The 25,785-nt window shown below is 47.5% G+C and overlaps 2 protein-coding genes across 3 annotated transcripts in view; one reads left to right on the forward strand and one right to left on the reverse strand.

Annotated features, from left to right (window-relative positions):
* CFAP44 (cilia and flagella associated protein 44) overlaps positions 1–9,805 on the forward strand; it is a 216,979-nt gene extending 207,174 nt beyond the window's left edge. Inside the window, exons 33-35 of the mRNA XM_004475584.4 lie at positions 1,796–1,956; positions 4,218–4,352; positions 5,733–9,805. Coding sequence (XP_004475641.2) covers positions 1,796–1,956; positions 4,218–4,352; positions 5,733–5,924 — 488 coding nt within the window. The 3' untranslated portion in view covers positions 5,925–9,805. The remainder of the gene's footprint in view (positions 1–1,795; positions 1,957–4,217; positions 4,353–5,732) is intronic.
* Positions 9,806–10,298: 493 nt separating this feature from the next.
* BOC (BOC cell adhesion associated, oncogene regulated) overlaps positions 10,299–25,785 on the reverse strand; it is a 76,879-nt gene continuing 61,392 nt past the window's right edge. The window contains exons 8-20 of one of the 2 annotated variants that reach the window (XM_058295845.2): positions 25,234–25,506; positions 23,399–23,706; positions 19,464–19,623; positions 19,054–19,164; positions 18,348–18,554; positions 17,840–18,021; positions 17,081–17,186; positions 16,643–16,765; positions 14,178–14,399; positions 13,209–13,444; positions 12,919–12,989; positions 12,232–12,422; positions 10,299–11,064 (exon numbers count right to left, since the gene is read on the reverse strand). In XM_058295845.2, the coding sequence (XP_058151828.1) occupies positions 10,877–11,064; positions 12,232–12,422; positions 12,919–12,989; positions 13,209–13,444; positions 14,178–14,399; positions 16,643–16,765; positions 17,081–17,186; positions 17,840–18,021; positions 18,348–18,554; positions 19,054–19,164; positions 19,464–19,623; positions 23,399–23,706; positions 25,234–25,506 (2,378 nt within the window). In that variant the 3' untranslated portion in view covers positions 10,299–10,876. Of the gene's footprint in view, positions 11,065–12,231; positions 12,423–12,918; positions 12,990–13,208; positions 13,445–14,177; positions 14,400–16,642; positions 16,766–17,080; positions 17,187–17,839; positions 18,022–18,347; positions 18,555–19,053; positions 19,165–19,463; positions 19,627–23,398; positions 23,707–25,233; positions 25,507–25,785 lie in introns of both variants that reach the window. The other variant, XM_058295843.2, reaches the window with a different exon arrangement.

Genomic DNA, 25,785 nt, shown 5'->3' on the forward strand with positions numbered 1-25,785 from the left:
AAGAGGACTAGTCTGGCTTCACAGAGGGAATGAAAAGGACCCAAGTACATATCCTAGTATGTAGTATATCAGGCTGCTGTGAGAGAGGGCACCCCATGGCATGAGGCTAGCTGGGGCAAAATCAACGTTCTTACTGAGAGAGGCCAGGCAGGCAGCCACAGGCTAGCCACACATGTGCAAACCATCCAACCATCATTTCCTTTGCATTGCTGATCACCACGTATACCATTACACAAGCCCATGTTGGCACCGCTCACATAGACCAGAACGTGAATGGTCCCTCCTGGGATTGTGCGAAGCAGCAGCCATGCCAATTACACACCTATAATTCAGCCATAACAATTATGCCTGCATTCAAAATTTTTTTATTATAACAAATCTGAATCATCTCAGTATACCTTAGGGCCTTCCAACTTTACTTACAGAGCAGTCTGGTGACCTGTGGATGAAAGTCTTATTATGAAAGTACATTTGCTTAGGTGCTCAGGCCCCACGAGAGGAAATTTCCCTATGCTTTTGAATGTTCTTATGCAGGGAAAAGACAATAAACAAAATAAGTAAAGTATATGGCATGTTAGATCGTGATTACTGATAAGAAGAAAAATAAAAGAGGGACTGAGAAAGAGAGTGATGAGGTCTCTGAGAGGCTGGCCAGGGAAGGGCTTGCTGGGAAGGTGACACACTTGCCATGATCTGGTTCTCCCTGGTAAAAGGACAAGGTCCTGCTTTTAGTTACACTCTCAGAATTAGGAAATGAGTTTTTAACTAGCTCACAACTTGCTTTCAGATAATGGGCTGGGTGGAGTAAGCCATGTGGATATCTGGGAAGAATATTCCAGACCAGAGTAGCTGTCTTCATTTCCTGGTTGTTAAAAGAAATACCATACAATGGGTTGGCTTAAACAATGTGAATTTATTGGCTCATAGTTTTGAGGAGAATTAGAAAGTCAAGGCATCAGCAAGGTGATACTTTCTCCCTGAAGATCATGGCATTCCGGGACTGTTTGCCAGTGATCCTGGGTCTTTGCCTTTTCTATCACATGGCAATACACATAGCAGAGTCTTCTTCTTTCTCCGCCAGTTCTATTGACTTCCAGCTTCTAGTGGCTTCTCTCCCCTTCTGACTTTCACTTTGCTTATAAAGGATTCCAGTAATCTAGATTAAAGCCCAACCTGATTCAGCTGGACCATACCTTAATTGACCTCACATGTCCAAATTGTGGTACACAATTCAATCCACATCAGCACTGCCATGGGAGTGAGCCCAACCTATTTGAAAAGCAGAAAGGAGTCCAGTGGGGCTGGAGTGGAGTAGATGGGCAGGGATGGTATGGGAAAGGATGTCGGAGAGATAACACAGGGCAGGACAGTCCACGGAGGGGCCTGGTGAACCACTGCAGGGACTTTGACTTTGACTTGGATATGGGAACATTGTGAAGTACCTGCTCTATTCTTAACCCTAGATGCTGTAGAGATCACAGGAAAATTGAAGAGTTCATAATGTAGTTGGGGCCTGTTAACAGATTGAGGGGGTGGGTAGATCAGAGCATGTAGGCAAATGGGAAAGATACCATTTTATACAGGATTTTAAAGTCCTGAAGACAGAATAGAGGGCCGGGCATTTCAAATGATGACAATAGCACATGAAAAGCCATGGAGGAAAACTCAACTAATAACATAAAATCTTTTACCATCTTCTTGCACAAGATGTTCCATAGAATTTATTGTTATTTGTGTTGTTCACTTAGTAACAATGGGAGCTGATGAACAACCTAAGAAAATTGTCTTCTTTTAGAAATGGAAGAAACAGTTCGTCAACTAATGGTCAGCAAATTTGGCCGCGTGATAGACCTAGAAGCCCTTCAGACTCTTTCTGTTAATACAACACTTGAAGAACTAAAGATCAAAAAACTTCGAAAAGAGTTATTGAATGCAAAGGAGATGAAGATGTGGGAGGTAAGGAGAAGTTGTAGTAGATTACCTGTGTAGAGGCAAGAAATCACAGTGAGCCTTAAATGATTCCTCCAAAGCTTCTGTGCACTTGAATGAATATGTGTGAACCCTACTTGGTTCTCCCTTGGTTTTAAGCCTGTCTTTGCTTCCTTACTGTTCACATAGTTGGAGGGATTGTCTATCTCTGGGTGAAGGCACCAGCAGTGAGACTTGGGGTCCAGGGTACATGTAAATATGATGGCAAAAGGCAAGAAAGTGTATGGAGAGATTCCACTTTGAGGCCTTCATTAATATTTATATAAATGCTCTAATGGTGTTAGAAATGGCACTGCTTTTCTCTGGGGTTCCTAATTGTATTATTGTATACCTTTTGCATGCTGTTAAATCTGGAAGTTGGAACACATCTCTAGGTAATACATTTTGCAACAAGGCACAAACTATTTGTTAGGGTTTTAGAAGATTTTTAATGCCTACATATTGTTCCCCAAGCCATGAGATGAGGCAGTGCCCTAGTTCCAGCCTAAATCAGAGATGGAAGCTTTTAAAAAGATTTTATAAGCCCATAAATTATGACTTTTTTTCAGTTTCCCATTTTATCTCTATTGGCAGATAGGGTCAGAGGAGAGGTTTATAGTGCCATCTTATCCAGAGCCCCTGTCTCATCTTTGCTAATCTGAGATTGACTACTCTAGTTCAAAGAAGCAATTATTGAAGTGTTCATGTCACTGGTCCATATCAGAAGAATGCTAGAGATAATATGTGCAACCTAAAATAATTTATTGGCACAATAAGAGAACAAAGGAAAGCTGTTTGGTAGGTGTATGGTCATCCAAGTCATATACCTGTGAGATTTTATATGTTACCTTGAAGATCCTGGCCCAAGACTAGGGAAAGAGCTATATAGGAAAGTTGGCTGCTTAAATGATTGTTCTTCCTTTTATGTAATGTAATACCAGCACCCAGTATGAAACTAATTTCATTCCTCAACAGTGGGTGATATCTGTATCTATCTTATTCTTAGCATACTTAACATTCTTCTTGCCTTTTCTTTTTTTTTTTTATTTTTTTTTATTTTTTTATTTTTTTATTTTTTTATTTTTTATTGACTTTGTAATAATATTACATTAAAAATATATATGTGAGGTCCCATTCAACCCCACCCCCCCACCCCCCCTCTCCCCCCCCCCAACAACACTCGTTCCCATCATCATGACACATCCATTGGATTTGGTAAGTACATCTTTGGGCACCTCTGCACCTCATATACATTGGTTCACATCATGGCCCATACTCTCCTCTATTCCATCATGTAGGCCCTGTGAGGATTTACAATGTCCGGTGATTACCTCTGAAGCACCATCCAGGGCAGCTCCATGTCCCGAAGACGCCTCCACCTCTCATCTCTTCCTGCCTTTCCCCATACCCTTTGTCCATTATGTCCACTTTTCCCAATCCAATGCCACCTCTTCTATGTGGACACTGGATTGGTTGTGTCCATTGCACCTTTATGTCAAGAGGAGGCTCAGATTCCACCTGGATGCTGGATGCAATCCTCCCATTTTCAGTTGTAATCACTCTAGGCTCCATGGTGTGGTGGTTGTCCTTCTTCACCTCCATCTTAGCTGAGTGTGGTAAGTCCAATAAATCAGATTGTAGGTGCTGGAGTCTGTTGAGGCTCAGGATCTGGCTATCACATTGTCAGTCCAGAGATTCAAATCCCCTAAATATATCTTAAACCCCAACATTAACTGCACCTCCAGCACATTAGCATGAAAGTCTTATGAAGGGAGATCCCATCTGAGTCCAGATTCATCACACATAAACACCATTTCCAAAGAGGGGCCATCTGACCTGGTAGTTAACCCCATCGGCCATGACCATAACTCCCATGGGTCTCTTTAGCCCTCAAAGGAACCAATATCTGGGGGTTGTATCTGCTTTATCTGTCTCTCTGACTCTGCTCAGTTGTGCATGAGGGCAAACCTTCTGCCAGCCTCCAGACTCTTTTTTAGAAACTCGTAGCCATATAAACTCATTTCTCCTTTCCATTTCCCCCTTACTTTAGGTCAAACAGCATTTTCTTCTTGCCTTTTCTTTCATCAAACCAGACTCAATGTAGCTGCTTCTGACTGCATTTTCACATTGGCTCTGGATTGTATTTTCATATACGCATATTGCTTCATTTACCTTATGGTTTTAATCAAATCTAGATACTGATTTCTATTTCTCTATTTCTTCTCTTATTAACTTAATCCATTTTGTAGGAAAAGATTGCTCAAGTGCGATGGGAACTGATGATGAAGACAAAAGAGCACACCAAAAAGCTTCACCAGATGAACGATTTATGTATTGAAAAGAAGAAACTTGATTCTCAGTTGAATACACTGCAGAACCAGCAAGTATGTTCCTTTTCTTCAGACCCTTTGTCAGAATTGGGAAATCTCTGTAAAAGTAGCTGCTCACAATATCAATTGCTGGTACATTAACAAACCTTGATCTTGGACCACTTCCAGGCCCATTTCAGATCCTGAGGACACTAGGCAGAACATTAGCCACATTACTGTGGACCTGAGAGACTAGCTTTATTGAATGCCTCTTGGTACTCTGAACTCACATAAATACTAAGCTGTGGGGTTTACCTGGGTCCTGGAGAGGTAGTTATTTAGGCATAAATAATGAGACCAAAATATTCCCTGCTTCTAGTGTAAATAATATATTCTCAATTGCTGCTTATTTCATTTGAATTCAACTCAAGAAAACATGTTTAACTATGAGATTTTACGTTACCTTATTAAAATGCTTATTACTTTTTGTGGCTTTCAAGTTAATTTTATATACTATTTATTGAGCCTAGCATAGTATGTAGTATGTGGTGGATAATACTTATTTAATAAAATGTCCTAAGCAAATGCCCAGAAGTAAGAAAGAATGTGATTTATTCCTTGGAGAGTGATTAAGAGGATTTGGAAGAATTATAATGGGAACATAGATGAGAGGAAGACTAGAATGTGAATATAGAGGGCTTGTTACCTGAGTAATTTTAGAGTGAAGAATCAAGGTAGTATTTGAGAAGATTAATGCCTGAATAAAATCTTTACAGAGCAAGCAGTCAGTAAACATTTGCTGATCTTGTGTGCTTTGATGAAGGCAGGAGAGCTGCTGCATGGGAAAGGAAATTAATATTGTTGGGTGCCCACTGAGTTCTGGGTAATGTATTGTCTCTTTATATAGGATATCTCATGTGACCCTTAAAACACTACTTTCCAAAGTTCAGAGAAATGAACTTACTCAAGCTCTCATAGCTAATGAGTGGTGGAAGCTACATTTTAAGCTCAGGTGTGCCCAGTTCCAAAGCTGACTCCATTGCTATTATAATGCTGTGTGATGGATGTTTTGATAGAACAGAGAGCAGGGAAACCCTAATCTAGTCAATGAAGCAAAGGAGGTCTCCCTGAAAGTGATGTCTGAAGTATGACCCAAGAGTTGGCCAGAAGGTGGAGGAAGCAAATGAGGAAATAGATTTCTTTTTGGAAAACAAAATATGGGTTTACCTTCTGGCTGTACCCAATCTTTTGTGATTCCAGTGATGAGCCATGGAGGTTATGAATGACAGATGGCTGGCTTAATGTAAAGGGGATTTGCATTTTTTAAGAGTTGTTCCTTAGATGGTGGGAGTTCAGGGAAGAATTGATGGTAAGGCACTAACAGATCTATAGCAACTGGGAAATTTTTCACTTTCCAAATGATGCTTAAAACAGGGAGGTGTTTTCTCTCATCAGGGCAATGCCTTCCAGGGACTTCGGCAAGCAGATATTGTCGAAAGACAGAAGGTCACCGAACTGATTGAAGTCCAGGCAGAAAGGATTTTGGCCTTAAAGGAAGAGATTGCTATTTTGCGCAAGAAAGGTGGTCTTATCCTCCCACCCATTCGACCTCTTCAAGACAATGAAATGAAGCCCATTGACCTTTGAATTTGCTTTTTTCTCAAATCCATTGAAGATTTTTCTGACATATATAATTCACCAGAAGCTCAATTTCCTTGTCACCTTCAGAAATTGTTATTTTAAAGTGAAGTTATCGAAAAATCTAAAACCAGATCCAGTCGTGTAGTTTTAAAAATGTTTCCCCAATTTGGTTATCTTAGAACTGCAGCACCCAACATCTTTTTATTATTGAACTGGGCCACTTTAGATCTGTTTGGAACCTGCTGTGAAGTCTCAGGAGGCTGTATCTCAAAATTGCAAGAAAGCATCTGCAATATATTCTGTTTTAGAAAAATAATTTCTTTGGTTATCTGAATTTTTAACCACTGGCAAGAAAAACTTTTAACAACCCATGAGAAAACTTTTTTTTCCAGCATTTGATCCTTGGAAAATAAACTTTGATGTTAAGTATTCTTTGAGAGCACACAATAAGAGGGAAAAGGCAAACTATTTTGTCAACCCTATCATAGAATAAGAAATGCAAAACAGAATTTTGACATTTGACTTTATCAAGCAGCTATTTGAGAGCTCAGGAAATGCAGACAGGCCTAGCAGAAGTATGTCTTAGTTTGATTTAGGTTGGCAGAAAGCATGAAACTGTTTTCTGAATCCCCCAGGTTTCAGCAAACTCTTCAACTCTAAGCAGAGCAGAGCAGTGTTCTGCAAATGGTTAATAAGGATGCTTTTTCTCTGAAGATATCACCAACTCTTTCTAAGTATTCCTTGTAGTTTCTCATGTCCTATGCCATTTTTCTTTCAAGTTCTGCTTGAGTCATTTGCTGTTTTTCATATAGTTAGATAAGGAAGTAATGAAATAGTTTTACATCTCTTGAGACCATCTGTAGAAAAACTTTTGACTATGCATAATAACATTTTAAGTAATTCAAGGGTATTCTGTTGGTTTAGGGGTAAATGCTCATTGAAATTCATGACTGACACCATTTAAGAATCATCTCATTGCCATTTGGACTTCTGTTGGTAGGGGAATGTAGCACTTCAGAATTCAAAGTCTATCTGGGTTAATGAGCTATTTATACTCTATTGAGGTTGTCCCAGAATATTAGTTGGTCACTTAGAAAGAAAGTTGGTAAAGTAGGCAATATTGCATAAATGTACAGAGCTACCCAGGAATGCCAGTGCTTCCCGACCCATCACCAGTGACTACTCTGCTGTTCTCCCCCCAAGAAGTATAGGCAGGACTTGCTTTCTTCATGTTAGCCTATGATTGGAGGTTGCCAATTGGTGTATTGTCTAAGATTCTTTTATATTCCTACTAAGGGACAGACTAGCTTATTGTTTGTGCCACTAGCAGAAATCTCCGATGCGGTCGCTTCTCTGATGAATAGGCTATGTATCACCTTATTACCTTCTCTGTGCACTCTAAACTATGTGCACAGAGAAGGAAATAACTAAACTTTCCATCTTAAATGTGCTAGTCATGGAGTGTATTAGTTATTTATTTCTGTGTGAAAAACTATACCAAAATTTACTTAAGAACAACAAACGTTATCTCACACAGTTTCTGAGGGGTGAAATCTGGGAGCAGTTAGGCTGGGTGGTTCTGGATCAGGGTCTCATGAGGTTGCTGTCAAGCTGTGAGCTGGGGCAACATCCATTGGAAGCTTGACTGGAGCTGGAGAGGTGCTGCTTCCAAAGTCATGTGGCTGTTTGGCAGGAGGCTTCAGTTCCTTGCTGTGTGGGCCTCTCCATAGGGCTGACCAGGATATGGCTTCCCCCAGAGTAAATGTTCCAAGAGCGAGGGAGACAAAGAGCATGAGAGACAAAGCAAGACACAAAAGCTGCAGATATTTACAATCTAATCTCAGAAGTGACACACATATCACCTTTGCCATACTCTACTGCTCATGCAGACCAACCCTGGCTATTGTGGGAGGCGTCACAGAGAATGTGAATACCAGGAGATGTGATCACTGGGGCCACCGCGGGGGCTGGCTGCCACAGTGAGCAACTTCAGGGACAAAGGATTTGGTCTTTAAGAAAGATTTTGAGGAAGCGCTATTCCTTTGGAAGTTGTGAAATGCAGAGGAAGTCATATAGTCTTCCTGGGCCTCATTTTATCTTGACTAAAGAGAACTTTGGATAACCTCCAAGGTTCTTTCCCATTCTGAAATTCTTTGATTGTAATTGCAGCAAGAATGGATTTAAGAGTCTAAAAGCCAGATCAAAGATTCCATATATATTTCAACTTAAAATAAAACTAAACAGGACTTTATTTTTACCAAATTAAATTAAAATCATTAGTTAGGTTTATATTACTCAGGGCTTCCTCTGGCATGACTGGAATTTGATAATATAATTAGCACTCAATTGTAATTTTGAATTGGATAAGATATATATAATAGATAGCCCTAGTTTTATTTCTACTTGGTTCCAGACTTAGTTTTGAATGTATAAGCATCTGAGGCTTTGGGAAATTAAGCTTCAAACAAAATTAAACCACTGTACTGCAGGCTGAGCAGGCAATGGATGGAAAGCTGTCCTGCTTCCCTCATCAAAACTGCTCCCTGCCTTCTATTGTGCTAGAGGATGCAGCCTCACCCGAATCTAAATCAAGTTACTTATGGATCAACGGATAACATAACTTGGCTGTTTTGAACCGTGGTCAATAGTTTCATCAAATCTCAGCGTTGGAAGAAAAAGAAATTGCAGAGTTCAGTCCCCCGGTCACATTTAACAATGGAAGACATTGCTCAGTCCTGCCGAGTCAGTCTGTCCTATCATGGGAGACTTCCATCCTTACAGAGATCTTTGAATCATGAGTTAAACTCTACACCCCCATCAGATTCCACCCACTAGGTCTTAATCTTCCCTTTAGTAATTTACTTAGCCTTTGCTGACTAAATCAAAATTTCAAAACGATATTTTTTTCTAATGATGAAATCTACTGTGTGCCAAATGAATTAATCTAACTATAAAGAAATATAAAAAATGTGATAAAATTGAAAATCTGCACTGTTTCATTTTCTGGGCTAAAATTTAAAAACCTAGTGCTCTAATCTGTTCTTCCTTTCCTGAAACTAGCTGAGATAAAGATCCCATTTATTTCACTTAACATACCTCAGAATTGCTTTTCTCTTTCTGAGGACACCGTGTGTGTGTATATGCATGTGTTATGTCTATGTTTAGTTTTAAGAGCTAAACCATCCAGTTCCAATGCTGTGCAGAGAGCAGATAGTTCACATACCCCTTCAATAAAGGTCACCAAAATTCACTTTGACAGCTACCTTAGATCACTAAAGAGAAAAACAAAACAAAGGGAGGAGGGGAATGCCAATGGGCTAAATGAATTATACTTGGATCTCAGTGCCCTTGGATTAGCAAAGTGAAGACTGAGAAGATTAGCCCCGCCCCTGCTGAAAGTGACCTCTAGGCTCAGTGCCAGCTCGTGCCTAAAATCACAGCTATGTATCTTCGCTTCTTGCTGTACCTCTCTTCATGTTCCTTCCAGCCCTTCAATTTCTTTTTAGAAATATTTTAAAATTATTCCCTTTCTGAAAGTTGTAAATTTAATGAGAGCTCTTTTTCAGATTAATAGTTTTTTGATGGAAAAAAAAAAAAAGGAGAAATCTGGGAAGAGGAGATGCTGTATTTCTTCTGGCCAGCAGAGGCTGCACTTGTCCTAGGCGGCCAAGCTCACTCTGGTCTCCCCTAGGATCTTGTTTTCCAATTCTTAGTGAGGAGTATAAAGACAGGATCTGGCAGAAGGATTCTTATGAGATTGTCTCAAGTAGCCTTTCATCTGCATCTCAGTATTACTGAAATCTATAAAATATTCTGCTCCCTATTCCTCCTACTCCCCACAATCCAGTTCCAGTTCCACAAATAAAGGCTTTAAATTTAGACAAAAATGAAACTATGGTTGATCTTTTGGGTGGACAGCAGTAAGCAAATGTTGATTTTAAACAACTGGTGAGTCAACTCCTCTCGCACTGTTAGTGTGTTTCTAGAAAGAAGAGAAGTGAGTTTTATCAGGCACCATACATTCATGTGTGGTTGCACTTATTAAGCACACCCTATAAGGTTAGTTTCATTTCTTCACGCTGACCAAAGTTTTACCTCAAGTCGAATCAGAACTGCAAGTCTGCTTCTCCTTGCCTATTTTACATTGTCTCCCTCTTGAACTAAATAAGCCTTTTGCCTTAATAAATACACAAGTGACATTCAAGATTTAAAAAGACACGAGAATAGAAACATATGCTACCTTTTCCAGATCTCATCTCTTATACATGTGAAAATGTCACAATTGGATATTTTCTTCAAATACTTAAAAATTCTACCATCAAGAAAATGATGAATTCTACCATCAAGAAAATGATGACTCAAACATGACTAAGTTGAAAGTTACAGGAAAGACTAAACATTTATTTAGAAGTTACAGTGTTTGTTTTTACAGAGATATATTGCCACAGATTACTGATTCTGGAAGGTTTGTTATGCTTATAGTACTATACACATCTAGTCTGTTTTCAAGGGCACCTTATGAAAATGTTTCCCGTAGTACCAAAGCCAGCCATCTTCAAGCGTCTCTGTGACACAATGGGCCTTGCATTTCCCTTATGGTCAAAATGAACAATGTGCCTGGGTGTCTTCCTTTCACTAGGTTATCTGGGGCCCCCTGTACCCTCCCAGGCGGTTTGCAGAGGGTCGATGTGAAGAGTTGCTCTCCTCAGTCTATATTCTGGCCAGTCTGTGTCAGTCTTTCCTGGTTGACTCCTGTTCTCTTGTGACTTCTTTGTTTTTCCTCTCACACCTCAATGGGTAAGATTCCCTACATTCTCCAGAATTATAAAGACACATATACATTTATTTACAAGTGTATAAATATATAAATATGACTATTATAGAAAAATAAATACCAATTTTCTCTGTCTCTTTTTTTAAAAAACAATATATAGTTTTTCTGGGACACTGGCTTTCGCCTAAATTGTGGGAGGTGGCATTTCAAAACACACATGCCCTGGTGGGCTGGGGGAGAGCCTCATCCCAGGTTCCTGCCCTACGAAGGCCCCTTTGGGGTGCTGGGGACACCAGTCTCCTCTACCCAGTTGACAGGAGTCAGGACTGTCCACCTCTTCAACTGGAACGAGGCCCAGGCAGCACGGGGGCCCTGTGGGGATAGACGGGAGGAAACATTAAAATCCAGGCCAACCAAGAACCAAAGCTCAGTGGTCCTGGGTAAACCTCCACCTGGGACGGAAGCTGGTTATGCTGGTCCAGGGACAGAAACAACCATGACATGGTATTCAGGTTCCCTCCAGGGCGGACAAGGCCAAGGTCATCTGTCACATTTCTTTCACAGATGTGGACAGGCCATTTATTACCCATGTCCCACCGAAGTGTTTTAGCGGTGGGTCCAGAGAGACTCTTAGGCACTTAGCCTGTGCCCTGTGGACAGACGAAGTCAGCTGAGCCCATGAAAATGTGGACGCAGGCCCTGCTCCTGAAGCTGTGTGTCCACCCCTTCGTGATGATTTCTGGTTATGGTCATCCTATCACAGATCAATCCCTGATGCCCTCCAGATCACAACAGTTCACTGTAAATGCCGCTGAGTCTGGCTCTAGCAGCCTGCCTTTTAGAATTTTAATCTCCCAGAGATAGGGTCCAGGGTGAGTGTTTGAACCAACATTCCCACACCATGGAGGCTAAGGAACACTAGGTCCTCTTGTGTGCCAGCCTGTGCCCACACCAAGCCTGCACTGATTTCCAGCAGGACTGACACCAAGGAAGAGAGTGGGATGGGGGTGGTGGGTATGGTCTCAGATCCTTTGGAGAAAACCTTCTGTGGAGGCACAAGGCGTTATTATGATGAAGTCCTTAAGAACTTGGCTCCTTAATGACTGACGCAACCTTATTCCTTCATTAAGAGACAAGAACCAACAAAGCAAAGTATTTTGGAGTGATTAGAGAATGCCTCTTAGTGTGATGAGGGCAGTAGGAATTTGTTAAAGGCTTTGAAATGCAGAGACCAAAAGGGCTGCTGCTTTCTCCATAATGCAGGATTGTTTTTCTCATCTTCGAGGTCCGCAGCTCACAATATTGGAGTGGGAGCCACCAGGTACACCCCACAGATCTGCCGAGCCTTCAATAAAGCAAAGTGCCCAGGCACTCTTCATTCCCTTGTTCCTTTCCAGATAAAAGCTGTGGATGGCTCCTTAACAAACGCCCCCTTTCAGAACCCTTGTTTGCCCCACCTGAAAGTCACTGCTGGGGAGTGGCTGCTTTCCTCGTGCCATCCCAGCCTCTTCAATCCCCCTGCTCTGCCCCAGTGCCAACCTGAGTGACGTGGATGGTCCCATGTTGCTCCCAGGCCAGGGCTCTCGGCTGTGCTCCTCAGTCCTGACTGCCCTGGGGCAGGCTGTTCCTGGAGGTGGCAGCGGTCCTGGGGTGGCTGAAGCAGTTGCTGAGTTGAGTCATCAGGCAGCGTGTATAAGAAGGAGCCCTTCTCCAGGCTTGGCCTGGGAGCCCTGTGTTGTACGAGACCAGACAGGCAGGTGAGGTGGGGCCGAATGGGCTCATCTCCCCATACCACCTCCGGCTGGTGCCCTGTCTGGAGGGCATCAGAGCCAGCTAAGGAGCTCAGAGGGCCAGGGACTGCTCCTCTTTGAACATGAGGCACTGCACCTATGGCCACTCGTAATTCTAGTCCATCTCCATTTTGTTCTATGCGAGTCCTGAGTGCGGGAGGATATGAAGTCAGGGGTGCAGGGGCCTGGGGGCAAAGGCAGTCATGTGGGGCTACATCCTGCCTGCCAGCCAGCCCCAGAGCAGAAAGGGCCTCATTATTGCAAACACAGCAGCTACGTCTCATTAGGGTAATGGTCTGGCGGAGCAGGGATGTTAGATTTGGTGATCCCTGAGTGAAGCTCTATGATTCAACCGTGACTGACTGAAGTTAGGTTTGAGGAGGTAAAGATCAAAGTGAGGCTCTGGAATAGAAGGGATAGGGAGGGGCCTGGTTACCTGGAAACCTGGTGACTTTGGGGATCACAACCATTGCCAAGTATGGTCTGCCTCAGCAGGCTGTTGTCATCCTGCCGTTCAAAAGAGAAATTAACAATAAAAGTCATTTCAGGGGACCAGGAAACTTTCCAGAGTTCACTGTTCAGCAGGATGATCAAGTTCGTGAGTAAAGAAAGCCTGGTCCAGCAGCCTAGCAGCCCAGGGCTAGCGGCAGGAGGGGAGGAAGCCCCAGGAGGCAGCACCCCCCTCCTTGGTGAGCTACCCCTGCCCACACCCCCAGCGTGCATTACCTGCTGAAGCTGCCCTGGGCAGTGCTGCTGAGGTTTTATGCCGGGGTAGCCCATCGCAGCTGCAGGGCAGCCCCTGTGTCCAGGCAGCCCACTGGCACAGGCCCGCCCGTTGATGCCACTGAGGTAGGGCTGCCCGTTGGCTCGGTGGCCCGGGTGTCCTCCCAGTGGCACCATGGTGTACTGGCAGGAGGAAGACAGCAGGGCACTTCGAGGAAAACCCAGGTCTGTAGTATGTTCTGCAAGGAAAAGAAGACAGAGGTAGGCTCAGGCCAAGGAGGCTTCGGGCAGCTTAAAAAAGTCTCACAAATCTCAGGAAACTCCTGACCACATGGGGTCAAATGAGGCAGACAAGGAGCTATTACCAAGGGATGGAAAATATTGTCCTTGGCATGTTCTTCCTGCCACACACTTTTTTCCTAGTATCTATATATTTTTTTCCTGCTGATGGTAGTGGGGTGAAGAGTAAGGAGCTATGGGGGAGGAAGAGTTTTGGGGAAGGAGAAGGTGAATAAACACAATGAGCAATATTTAGATGAGGCAAATTGGCCCAATGTGTTGCCGTCTGGAGCAGAAACTAGTGGATCCAAGTCAGTTACATTCAGGATAAGGGGGAAAGGTCAAGGCAGCCCCAGATCCAGAAAGGAGCAGAAAACACCTGAAAGGAATAGCAAGGGCCAATTGTAAGTACAGACGTGAGTTTGAGAAGCAGCTTCACACATTTAAAGGAGATGGAGCCAGACACGTACTGAACTCCAGATACAGAAAGGACGGACCTCCTTCCAACTCTCCCTACTCTCCGTCAGCCGAGGTACCTGAGCAGGAGGAAAAGGCTCAGCCCCCGAGTCTCCTCCGACTCCCTCTGAGCCCTGGGCACCAGGGGCTCGCTCTCCGCACAGCCGGGCACATGGCCCTGCCGGCATGGTGGCCTCCCTTGGGGCTGCCTTGTGCTGCGGAGGCTCACTCACTCACTCTGCTTAGACCAGGCCCTCCACAAACAGAAGGGGATGAAGGCGACGATGATGAGGACGACTGAGCCCAGGACGACCCCAACGATCAGGTAGGGCAGGTCGCTGGAGCGTGCTACCATGGCCCCGGTGCTCAAAGGACGCTCAATGGTTTCAGGCGGTGGCGGCTGCGGTGGGGGCAGAGTCGGGGGTGGAGGACGCCCGGGCTGACCAGAAGACTTCCGAGCTATAATTGTAGAGAAAGCTAACTTTCAGTACCTATTTCTCTGACATTTCTTTTGCAAGAAATAGAAAGGAAAACAAAACAAAACAACAAGAAACAACTCCATGGGTGTGGGCAATGGGATCAAACCACAAGATAGGACCTAAAACTCCTTGTTAGAGCGATGTCCTCACTCAGCATGAAGCCCGTGTGGAACGGAAAAGTCTGTATGAGGCCTGAACGCGTTATTTCAAAATACACCGAGACATTAGTGAGCCCAGCGGGGTTTGTGAGTCAAACTCCTTTGAGCAGAAGTGTAGGGGTTTTCTGAGAGAGTAATTGGTAAACTTTTTGAGGAAAAAATTATAAAAAGGCATGAAAACAGTAAAAGAATTGGGAGTGGAAGAATTCACCTACAAATCATTTCCTACCCCTGGGCTAATCAAGGGATGTGAAGCACTAGCTTGGGTCACGGAGCAGAGAGATGGACATTTTGGGATTTACTAGCACAAACAGTAATTGCAAAACACCAATTTCAGAGTGAAAAGTTAAGATCCTAAATGAGGTTTTGCTATTACCAGGGAATACCTGATATTAACTCCTTTCACTGTTTCATACCCGTCTTCTGCCTTGACTTTCTGATACTACAATGCCCTGGTATTCCCACTGAATGCTACTTTAAGTACTTTTTTTCCCCTGCTTTTTCCTTTCTGATTTCCCCTCAGACACTGGGAGTTCTTCCTAGTTCCTCTCAGCCGACACTCTGTATAATCTCTTCTATTCCCACAATTTCAACCACTGTCCCAATGACTCCCAAATCAATATCCCCAACGCGGACCTCTCCCCAGGGCAGGGCCCTGTTTCTCTTTTTGGGCATTCATTTTGATGTCTCAGGAAGTCTCCAGGTGATCTCATCTTGATTTTTTCTCATGAAGTTTGTTTCTCCCTTCGCCCTTGCTATTTCAGTATATGGCACATCATTTGTATGTTACATTAAGCCAGAAGCCCTAATTTAAAGGGAAAGGAACTCCTTTCACTCTCTCCTGGGCCCAACATGCAATGAGTCTCCTGGTCCTACCCACAGCTCCTCAGAAAAAGAGATACAAATGCATTCCTTCCCTCTACCTTTACCTTGCAGCCAGTTCTCTCCCCTCAGCCGGTTCCTTGTATGGACACCAGTGACACCTCTCAACAAATCCAATGATGACCCTCCTCTGCCATACTGCCTTGAGTGGCATCCACTTGAGTGTCTGACTGCACTAGCTGCTCCCTCCCGGTCCTCAATGACCAGAGGCCCATCCACATCTCTGGCCACAGCCCTGAGCATTCTCTCTCTGGTCCTCCAGGCACCATACACCCCAACCATCTAGAGCTACTTCCAGGTTGGTCCTGCACCAGCAAGTCCCTCCCTCCTCATTCCAGTTGAAAGTCCAATGGTTCAAAAAGATCAGAGTGAATGTTGCATCTTTTGTGAAGGCTCTGCTCTTTCCCCTGGTACTCTATGAACCACATCATATGGAATTTTTGGCTGTGGAAATATCTGTCCTGTCATGACACTGTAGAAGAGGGCAGGAAGTACACACAGGAGGCACTCAATAAGTGCAGGTGTAATAAGTGATTGAAAGTAGCACAGAGCCAAGGAGATAATGTTGCTGCTTCCATTCCTACTCCTTTTTGATTGTCTTATTCTTTGCAATTTACCTGCTTATGACATCTAGCTACCTGAACAATGTACAAATTTCAATAGAGTACAACAGGGTATAATATGAAAGTTACATGTTTTAGTGTGGGCAAAGAACCTGGGCTTCTGTCAGACATGTCTTGTCCCAAGGTGTTTCCCAATGACTGTACGACCTTGGCCAAAGTATATGATTTCCTCATGCTCAGCTTCTTCCTTATCTCACGGGGTTACAGTTGAATTAATTAAACTGACCAATTTAAGTGCCAAGTGTTCTTGTAGGAATAAAGTCCTTCTTGAATGTCCCCGACTTAAGACTTCTATTCCATGAATTCCATGTATGAGTTACTTCCTATGTTTCTCCAGCTCCAATGATCTCCTTGAAACTGACTTGAAAGCAACTCACTCACACTGAATATGAGGCACAGGCAAATGAACAGAAGGGCTAAAAATGACAAAGTTTGGGGATACTTGGAAAATAAGGAGTTTTCCTGGGAAAGACACACCCAGCATGGCTCTTGGAATAGTTACTTTGCCCTGGTTTGCTGGAACTAGGAAGACTAGAGATCAGAGAACCCACAGCAATCACCTTTGGTTTCACAGATCATCACATTGCTGAACTCGCTCTCCCCTCCTTCATTGAAGCACTGCATTTTAATGTCATAGGAGGTCTCTGGCTGCAGGTGGCTGATGGAGTGCCAATACCTGTCCCCTGGGAGAGAAAGTGGGAAAGTTACGTGTGGTGCTTGGACCCCAACTCACAGTCAGACTCAGACAAGAGCACCAGCACAGGGGGCAATTTGGAGCCACTGGAGAGTCTGTTCTTGGGGCCTACCCAAGTTCATAGGAAGGAAACATGGGGTTTTGAACTTGACGGTCCCAACTGCATCATGAAGTGAGTCAATGATATGGGGCACAGGATGTCCTGTGCCACTCCAGACCCAGGTTTTATGCTTCCCTGGGTTTCACTAACACCCAGAACACTTTGCCAGCAGGGGAGACCACAGCACGCAGAAGAGTTCCTCACCTTCCACCATGTCCTTCTTGTAGTCACTGTCATTGTCACTGTCTGTGGGTCGATAATAGATGTAAAAGCCATGGATTGGGGTGTTGTTGTTACTTGCTGGGATATACTATGAGGAGAAGAAATAAGTTAGCATCACAGCAGGGAAATCGTCGTCAGAGAAAAAACACGGGTGTACAGACATTTTAGCCCAGCCTAGAGTTTGAAATTCACTGGAGGCCTATTACAAACATTTGTGACGCTATACTTAAGGTTCTCTGAAGAGTCCTAGGAAGAACACTCATTTATTTAGCCTAGAGGTCACCAAGCTTTTGGACAGAAGAAACCAAATTCTATTACTCCAAAAACTTAAGTCCCCTCTGAACCTTCCTGGAAATAGTGAGGGTGAGGAACTCTGGCTCCAAAGGGACCCTGAGCAACTGTGTTAGGGGTTGGAGAAGGACTAAAGAGATACAAGGAGGTGGGGCAAAATCTGAAAACAGGGACAAGCTTGGAGGTTACTAGGGTCAGGCACAAAAAACCAACAGGAGACCACTACTGGCAGTTCCAACCAATAAGAGCCCTCCAAGACTCCCACCACTAGGCTGTTGGGTGGGAGAGGCCAGTTCCCAGGTACACAGGTGGGGGGCTCTTAGGGAGAGGTGTCTCAGAAGAGTTGAGGCAGAAAAGTTTCCTCCTGCCCTGCTGCACGCAGCCAGCTCTGCTTGCACTTGAACCTGAGCCCCTCTTCCCTTTGCAGTCTTGTCACCTAGGCCCGCTTACCATCCACTTGAGCATGATGGTGGTCTCATTGACTGCATCCGTGAAGGTGATGTAAGGGCCGGCCACGGGCCTCTCGTACATGCGACCGCTGTAGCCTGACACCACATAGGGCCGGGAGGGGGCGCTGGGCTCGCTCTCCCCCAGCATGTTCAGGGCCCGGACTCGGAACTTGTAGGAGGTGCCTGGGGAGAGAGACACTGGATGATCCCAGGAGCCAGCAAACAGCCGGTTCCCCGCAAGCCATCAGGACCCAAGATTAGGGGCATACCTGGGCTGCCCTTCCCCAATACGGAGTCCCCGTAGGACTCACAAGAAACCGCATCCACATCAGAAAGGAGCCATGTGGGAAATGGCTCCGGACCCTCTTGTGGAAAGAGGGTGGAGAAAGGACTTGAGGGACTTGGGTAAACACCCCAGAGGGCACCCAGCGGTGGGCGTGGGAGGACAGAGCAGAAGGGCCCCGGAGCTGCCGGCCACCACCTCTGGTGCGAGAGGGGCCTGGCCCTACCTTTCTCCAGGCCTGTGATCTCCACTGAGAGCCGGGAGGGGGGGATGGCACTGGTGGCCAAAAGCCAGTCCCCCACTTTCTTCAGCTTCTTGTACTCCACACGGAAGGACTGGATGGGGAACCCACCGTTCCCACGGGGAATCCAGGTCACATACACCGAGGTCTCGGAGGCCGTGGAGATAGTGGGCCTGTCGGGGGCTTCCGGGGCTGGAGAGGAGCACAGGTGGGGGGTAGGGGGAGGGGACACAGCGCGCTGGTGGGGGAGCCCACCTGCTCGTGGCCTGCTCCTCCCCACAGTCCTCTACCCCACTGGCAGTTGGATCGGACCTTCCTAGGGCTACCTGGGCCGCCCTCTCCAGGGAGCAGCCCAGGAGTTTGGACCCCACAACGCTCTGCTTCTGCGAAGTCAGAGTGTGCAGGCCCCGAGGGCCAGCTGCTCTCCTCTCCACTGCTTCCTGCACCCAAAGAGCCAGCAAACGCAGCATCAGACACCAGCCTTTTATTTTTAAAACATGACTCCATATTTTCTCATTATGGTTAAAACTGGAGAGATGCCAGGAAAAGGGTCCAAAGGCCTCCTGGACCCAAGGACTCGAGACCCCATTGAGCCTGCAGCCACAGGCCTCGGCGGCAGTGGGCCTGCTCCCAGGTTTCCGGCTGTGCATCGCCCCAGCCCCTGCACAACCCCCACTGTGGTGGGACTTACGGGATAGGCGGCCATGGTCCAGCTGGCTGCCACTCTGGGCACTGGCTCCAGGGTCATCTCTCTGGATCTGCTGCTCCTTGCTGGCCACAATCTCAGGTTTGGGTCTCCGACCTGAGTGGAAACGGGCTGAAGTCAGCATGGGAGCGAGAGTGCATTCAGTCTCCCTTTCAAGGGGTCTGATAAGGAAGAATAAAAGACACTGGAAGTGGGGGTTCATCCCCAGCTCTGTCTGATTTGGCCCTGGCATTGCACCTGGCCCCTGCATAGGAGAGGGTCAAAGGGATGCCAGAGAGCCTGGCCCCGGGCACACAGTGAACAGCCAGGTCAGGGTGAGCAGGGCCTCCCAGCTGGGCCCTGGAGGCCCCACGCAGGTCCCCAGCCTGGGGCTGCGGGCGACATTCAACGCTCACCGGTTCGGAAGGTGACCATGGCCGTCTGGCCCTCGCCCGCACAATTGTAGGCTGCCATCTCCACTTCATACAAGCTCCCGGGGTCGAGTCTGGTGAGGGTCAGCCGGTGCTGGCTGGCTGGGATGCCAGAGACGGTCCAGTTGTCGGAGGTATTTGTGACCTGCTGGAGAAGGTGGCTTGTATGAGGACCTGCACCTCTGCCCGGAGCCACAGGTGGGCTGTAGCTGGCAAGGAAAGCAGAACTGAGCCCAAGAGGGCAGGAGGCGGGAAGAAGAGGAGGGGGCCAGTTGGTGCTGGGGCAGGCAGAGCTCAGACAGCCCCTGCTGGCTCGGGGATGGCCGTCCTTTCTGGAACAGTGAAGTCAGGCTCCAGCCCAACAATCCCACCAAAGAAAACTCAGTGGGGAAGGGCGGCTGGCCGGAGCGAGCCTGCCGAGAGCATCTTCAAAACCCCCTCCCCCTGCAATCTTCTAAACCTCCAGGTTTACATTTCTTGCTCTTTGCTCTATTTAAACCAAATAGTTTCTACTCTTCAGTGTCTATTCTTTTTTTTTTAATTATTATTTATTTTTTAAAATTACATTAAAAAAATATGAGGTCCCATTCAACCCCACCGCCCCCACCCCCCACTCCCCCCACAGCAACACTCTCTCCCATCATTGTGACACATCCATTGCACCTGGTAAGTACATCTCTGAGCATCACTGCACCCCATAGTCAATGGTCCATATCATAGCCCACACTCTCCCACGTTCCATCCAGTGGGCCCTGGGGGGATCTACAATGTCCCGTAATTGTCTGTTAAGCACCACCCAGGACAACTCAACGTCCTGAAACCGACTCCACATCTCATCTCTTCCTCCCATTCCCCAAACCCAGCAGCCACCATGGCTACCCTTCCCACACCCATTCCACATTTTCTCTGTGGACATATGAGATATGACGATGAGAATGAAGATAAAGGCAGGGGCACCGGTAGAAACTGCAGCATTTGCTGAGTGCTACGTGCTAGACAGGGAGTCAGCACCTCCCATGTACAGCTCGCTTTTCCTCACAACAGCCCAAGAGATCAGAATTCATATTGTTCCCACTTCACAAGAGAGTAGCCTGAGGCTTATAAAGATGAGTATTTTGCCTAAGACCACATTGCCAGTGAGCAGAAGGAACACAACTTGACTCCAAAGCACGCTCCTAGTTTTAACTTACTCCAGAAATCAGAATCTCGGGGTCAGAAATTCCTGGGTTCAAATCCTGGTTGTGTCTCTTATCAATTGTGTGTCTCCGGGCGAGTTCTCTAACCTCTCTGATCCCCCGGCTTTTCGCTTCTAAAATGGGGCAAATGAAATCTCTGAGGATTATTCTGAAGATTAGCTGAAGCATCTAGCACTGACTATGGCCTGCAGCAGGTAATCAACAAACGCCTGGCCCCGCTCCGCAACTCCCCATGTCCTCCACCTGACAGGGTTTCTGCCATTTCAATCCTCCTTTGTCTGCTCCTGTCCTCAGCCCTTGCTGTGACTATTTTGCACTAATCTTCAGTGGCTTTGAATCCCTAGGCCTTTAAATCTCATGAAAAAACTAAGGAGCTCCAGGTTCCCCACAAGTGTTGCTGCCAGGCCTCTCTGTCTCGTCCACCCTGATTTTCAGGACAGCAGCCTTAACTGCCAACTGTGTACATCTCACAGCCTTCTGGAAACTGAAGCTGTGGTTTGCTGAGGGGAGAAAACAGCTGGTAGGAAAGCTTCTTATCCTGAGGCAGAATATTCAACTAGAGAACAAAACTACCATTCAAGGGACAGGGATGGTCTGGGCTCATTAATGTCAAATTTCCAGGATTTGTTCCAAGGGGAGAAATTTTACAAACTGAGAATCCCACAGTGGTGCAGGAAACCCAAACACAGTAGCCCAGGGTGCGCAGATGCACCAGGAAAGGAAACTTGCTTTACGCCCTTGAAAAAAAAGTGAAAAGCAGCCGAATGGTTCCCAGCCCCCAGCAAGAGAAGGGGGTACATGGGGTGGGAAAACACAATCCAAACACTGACTCTTGATTTCAAAATCCTTTCTTGTGCGATGATCTTTAAGACATCTTAGTCCCCTAGTAAGGGAACTCTTCTTCAGACCTAATTTCTGCTCTGGCAGCGTCCATCTGACAGTTCCAAGCGCCCCAGAAGCCGGAGCCTCACAGGAGCCAGGCCCTGCAGGAGCACTGTCCTCCCACTTGCCTGCGCCCCTTCTCCCCGCTGCCCGGCGCCCGCCTCTGGCCCTGCACTTCCCCTGGTCCCGGCAACGAAAACAAGCAACGGAGGGGCAATTAGTCACTGTCGCATGCACTGCTGGGGGCGTGTGGCGGCAGCCTGGTGTTTCCAGATTGCAGCGGCAAGGCCTCTGCCAGCCTGCCTCTCGGTGAGGCAGTTTTGTGGCCACCTATTGGCCTGAAAAATATTATTCCTGCTATCAGCCCAGCTCTTGTCTTCTGGGGGCCGAGGGCACATGACCTGCTGCGATCTATGCCTACAGCTCCGGTGGAGGTGTCCACTTTCACGGGAGAGCGAGGGCTAGCGCCAGTCCTGCCCCATAACCTGCGCTGAACAAGGCTGCTTTTTGTTTAAAGGCCATTCGCCCCCTGCCGCTGCCCGTGAAGAGGCTGTTGGGCTGACGCTTAGTGGGAAATGGACCCCCGCCCGGCCCTGCTGAGGAGCCAGCAGAGGGGGCAGTTCGTGGGGGAGGCGTTCTGCTTTAGGTGCGACTCAGACCACTCCAGGGTGCCGAGAGCAAGAAGAGGAAAAGAATGGAATGAGAAGGGCCACCAGGGCCCAAAGTAACACGTTCCACCACACAGGGCTCTGTTTAATTTTGCGGGCTGGGGTGGGGTGGGAGAGAAAAGTGGGTAAACATTTTTTGCTCCACTGTCATGTATTTATATGTTTTCCACATTTCCTACAAAGGGTATGTAGCATGTTTATAAGTGAAAATAATATAAAGGCATACTAAAACCCAGCGTTTGGTGATATGTGTCATGACTTATTAAGTAAAATAAAGAAAAATCCACCTGAGAACAATAATTTCCTACTGACTTAAGGGCCTTAGGAAGAAAAGGGATGAGTAGGAATGGTTTCAGGTCCCTGTCCCCTGCAGGGGGCCAGCAGGTAAGACTGCAGCCTTGGCTGAGGGCGGCCGCACAGCTTCCCTGTCCTGCCTCACGGGGTGCGGTGGTGTCTAAGGGGGTGGGCTGGCTCGGCTCAGCCCCCTCATCCTGTCAGAGCCAGAGATCCCCCTCCCACCCACACCCCAGCCCCGGCACCTCCATCAGCTCCAGAAACACTCACCTGGACAGAGCGCCTTCTATCCAGAACAAACAGCTGAGCCCAGCAACGTGCCGTGCATTTAGCTCAAATGCCTGCTTGTCAAACCCAAACCATGATAAACTCTGAGGACTGAAGGGGTATTTTATAACCCTCCGAGAAAACACTTGTTCACAAACATTTGTGTTCTCCTGGCTTTAGAGCTAGCTTGCCATGCCAGAGTTTCCACCGTTATGTACCTACTAGAACTTACTCTGGTTTAAAAAAAAAAACCCAAAAACAAAAAACACAGCACCACCAACAAATGACAGAGCAAAGAGGAGGACAGGGGATGGTTAACAAGCAGTTGGCAGTAATTTCTCCTCAGAGCCTAGAAGCTGATGGTGCTGGCTTTTGGGAAACAAGAGCATAGAGCTGCGACACCCCGGGCATTCCTGGGATTGTCCGGGCGGAATGCCCGTCCCGCAGCCAGCTTTCTGGGAGGGGTGGGAAGGCACCCTGGAGGAGGCATGCTCAGTGGTCGGGTGTTCAGTCCTGGCTTCGGAAGCCCAGGGGAAGATGGCCGGAGGCGGGGGGACCTCTGTGCCAGGGGAGGGGGGGGGGTGGCGCAGCATCACAGCAGCAGGGGCCATACCTTGCGGTGCTTCACCACGTAGTAAAGGATTGGTGCCCGGCCACCGCCCTCATGCCGCGGCCGCCACACCAGCTCATATGAGTCAGTCTTGGATGTCCTAGGCGAGCTGAGGATGATGGGGGCATCAGCGAGAGCCACCTGCCCCTTCTCGCCTGGGCACTGCAGGGACGCAGGTTGTGCTGATGCGGGGGGCCTTGGGAGCCCCATTCGGCCCCTCCGCATCTGGTTGGGGAGGCCGGGTCTGGAGGGTGGCGGGGGAGCTGTGGCGGTGTCTGGCTTAGCATCTCCCCGTGGCCTCAGGGTTGTGCCTGGAGGACCAAGCAGGAAAGACATGGAAAGTGAGAGGCCTGCTGGTGCCCCCCCCCCCCCCCCCCCCGCCGGTTTGGCTGCTGAGCTGCTGCCCTGAAGGAGAAAATTGACAAAGAATTCTGAGAAGACCTGCTGGGGCAGTGTTACGGGTTGAACTGTCTCCTCAAACTCATATGTTGAAGTCCTAACTCCTGGTACCTGTGACTGTGACCTTATTTGGAACTCGGCTCACTGCAGAGAATTAAGATGAGGTGGTACTGGAGTAGGGTGGGCCCTGAGCCCTAAAGGACTGGAGTCCTCCTGAGAAGGAGAGATGGAAGGCAGGGAGAAGGCCGTGTGAAGACAGAGGCAGAGACTTGGCATCTACCAGCCAAGGAACGCCACGGATTGCCGGCAAGCACCAGAGGCCAGGAGAGCCAAGCAAGGGTTCCCCACGGGTTTCAGATGTAGCCTTGCTGACACCTTGGTCTTGGACCCCTGACCTCCAGAAGGTGAAAGAACACACTTCTGATGTTTCAAGCCATCAAGTCTGAGGTACTTTGGGCTGGCAGCCCTAGAAAACTAACTCCTGTTCAGATGACACCAGCCCGCTGGACGTACAGCCAGGCTCTGTGGGGAGAGACAGTGGTGTCCCTGCCCTGACAGGAGGGGAGGCTGCCCGGCCCGCACGCCCAGGCCTCTCACCAAGGCTCAGGGGACAACAAACACGTATCTGGGAAACCTGCCTGCTTCCCGAGTCCACGCTGGGTGTGTCTTGAGTGAGCTATCTCAATTTGCTCCTGAGGTGCAGGAGCCCAGCGTCTTCCTTCTCATGTGGAGGCTGGGGATAGAGACATTTCCCTTCAGTGTTGAAGTTAAACACCGTGGTGCAGTGTAGGGCTTTTCCTGCTCCACTGAGGTGACACAGAAACGAGAGACAGGAAGTCTGTAAATCCCCTCAGAGAATGATAGTGGCCAGGAGGGACAGCACTTCCTTCAGGAAGCTTCCATGGTCCTCCACCTGACCTCCTGCATCACAGGATGTTGGAAACCGACAATGCTGACTCAGCATGTTACTATGCGTTGTATTTCTTTTTTTTCAGATTGGTTCCTTGGTTTTGTCACACTTATGAGAAAGACTCTTGAGTACAGTGATCTTGACATGTTTCTCTGTATTGTGAGGTTCCTATGGATTTCCTAGCCCAGGGCTGGACCCATGGTAACGGCTCAGTAGTTCAGATGTCAACTGAAATGGAACTGAGAAGAACAGATTTCCTTTGCTTTGGTCTAGTGCAGTGGTTGTCAAACCCTGGAACCCTAGGAAGCCACAAAGTCTGCAAACTCGTGAAAAAGTTTAAAATACAAGTAACAGTTAGATGGGTTGTTTTCATTAGTGAAAATGTGTACTTCGGACATATTAATAACTTCACGTGCAGGGGAACTTAAAAATAACTGCTTTCATCTGTCTCCTACGCTGGGGTTCTGAGTTAGATATCGCGGAGCAGAGGGCCCTGCCAACGCCAGCCAGGCCTCAGGGCTGTACTCACCGGGCCCAGTGGTCCTCAGCTGGACCACGGCGTGGGCGCTCCCGACTTCGTTCTCAGCCATGCACTGGTAGACGCCATCGTCCTCGGGCCCCACGCCGACCACCCGCAGGGCCTTGCGGGAGAGCCGGAGGCGCTGGCTGGAGGCGAGGGGCGCAGCGTTCCTCAGCCACAGCACCGAGGGCGGGGGGTTCCCGCGCACCTCGCAGGCGAGCTTGGCGCTCTGGCCCCACGGGATGACCAGCTGCGACAGCTCCATGGTGACCTCGGGGGGTTCTGCCGAGAAGCCAGAGCAGCGGTGAGAAGGGCTGCTGGGGAGGGGGCTGCGGTCAAGAAGCAGCTCCCGCCTTCCCTTGGCTGCTGGTATGTCCTAATGGGAAGGGGTGGAGGCAGGAAAGGGGATAAAGAGGGCTACTGGGACCTGTGCCTTCACCCGAGACCAAGGACCTCAGGACCCTTTCCGTGTTCCGCTACCGCTCGCTCGGCCTGTGATGCTCCCAAGGACTAACCCTCGGAGCCTCCACAAAGGCGCAGGGCAGGGAGAGAGAAGGCCGA

This window comes from Dasypus novemcinctus, chromosome 4 (assembly GCF_030445035.2).
Source record: "Dasypus novemcinctus isolate mDasNov1 chromosome 4, mDasNov1.1.hap2, whole genome shotgun sequence".
NCBI lineage: Eukaryota > Metazoa > Chordata > Mammalia > Cingulata > Dasypodidae > Dasypus > Dasypus novemcinctus.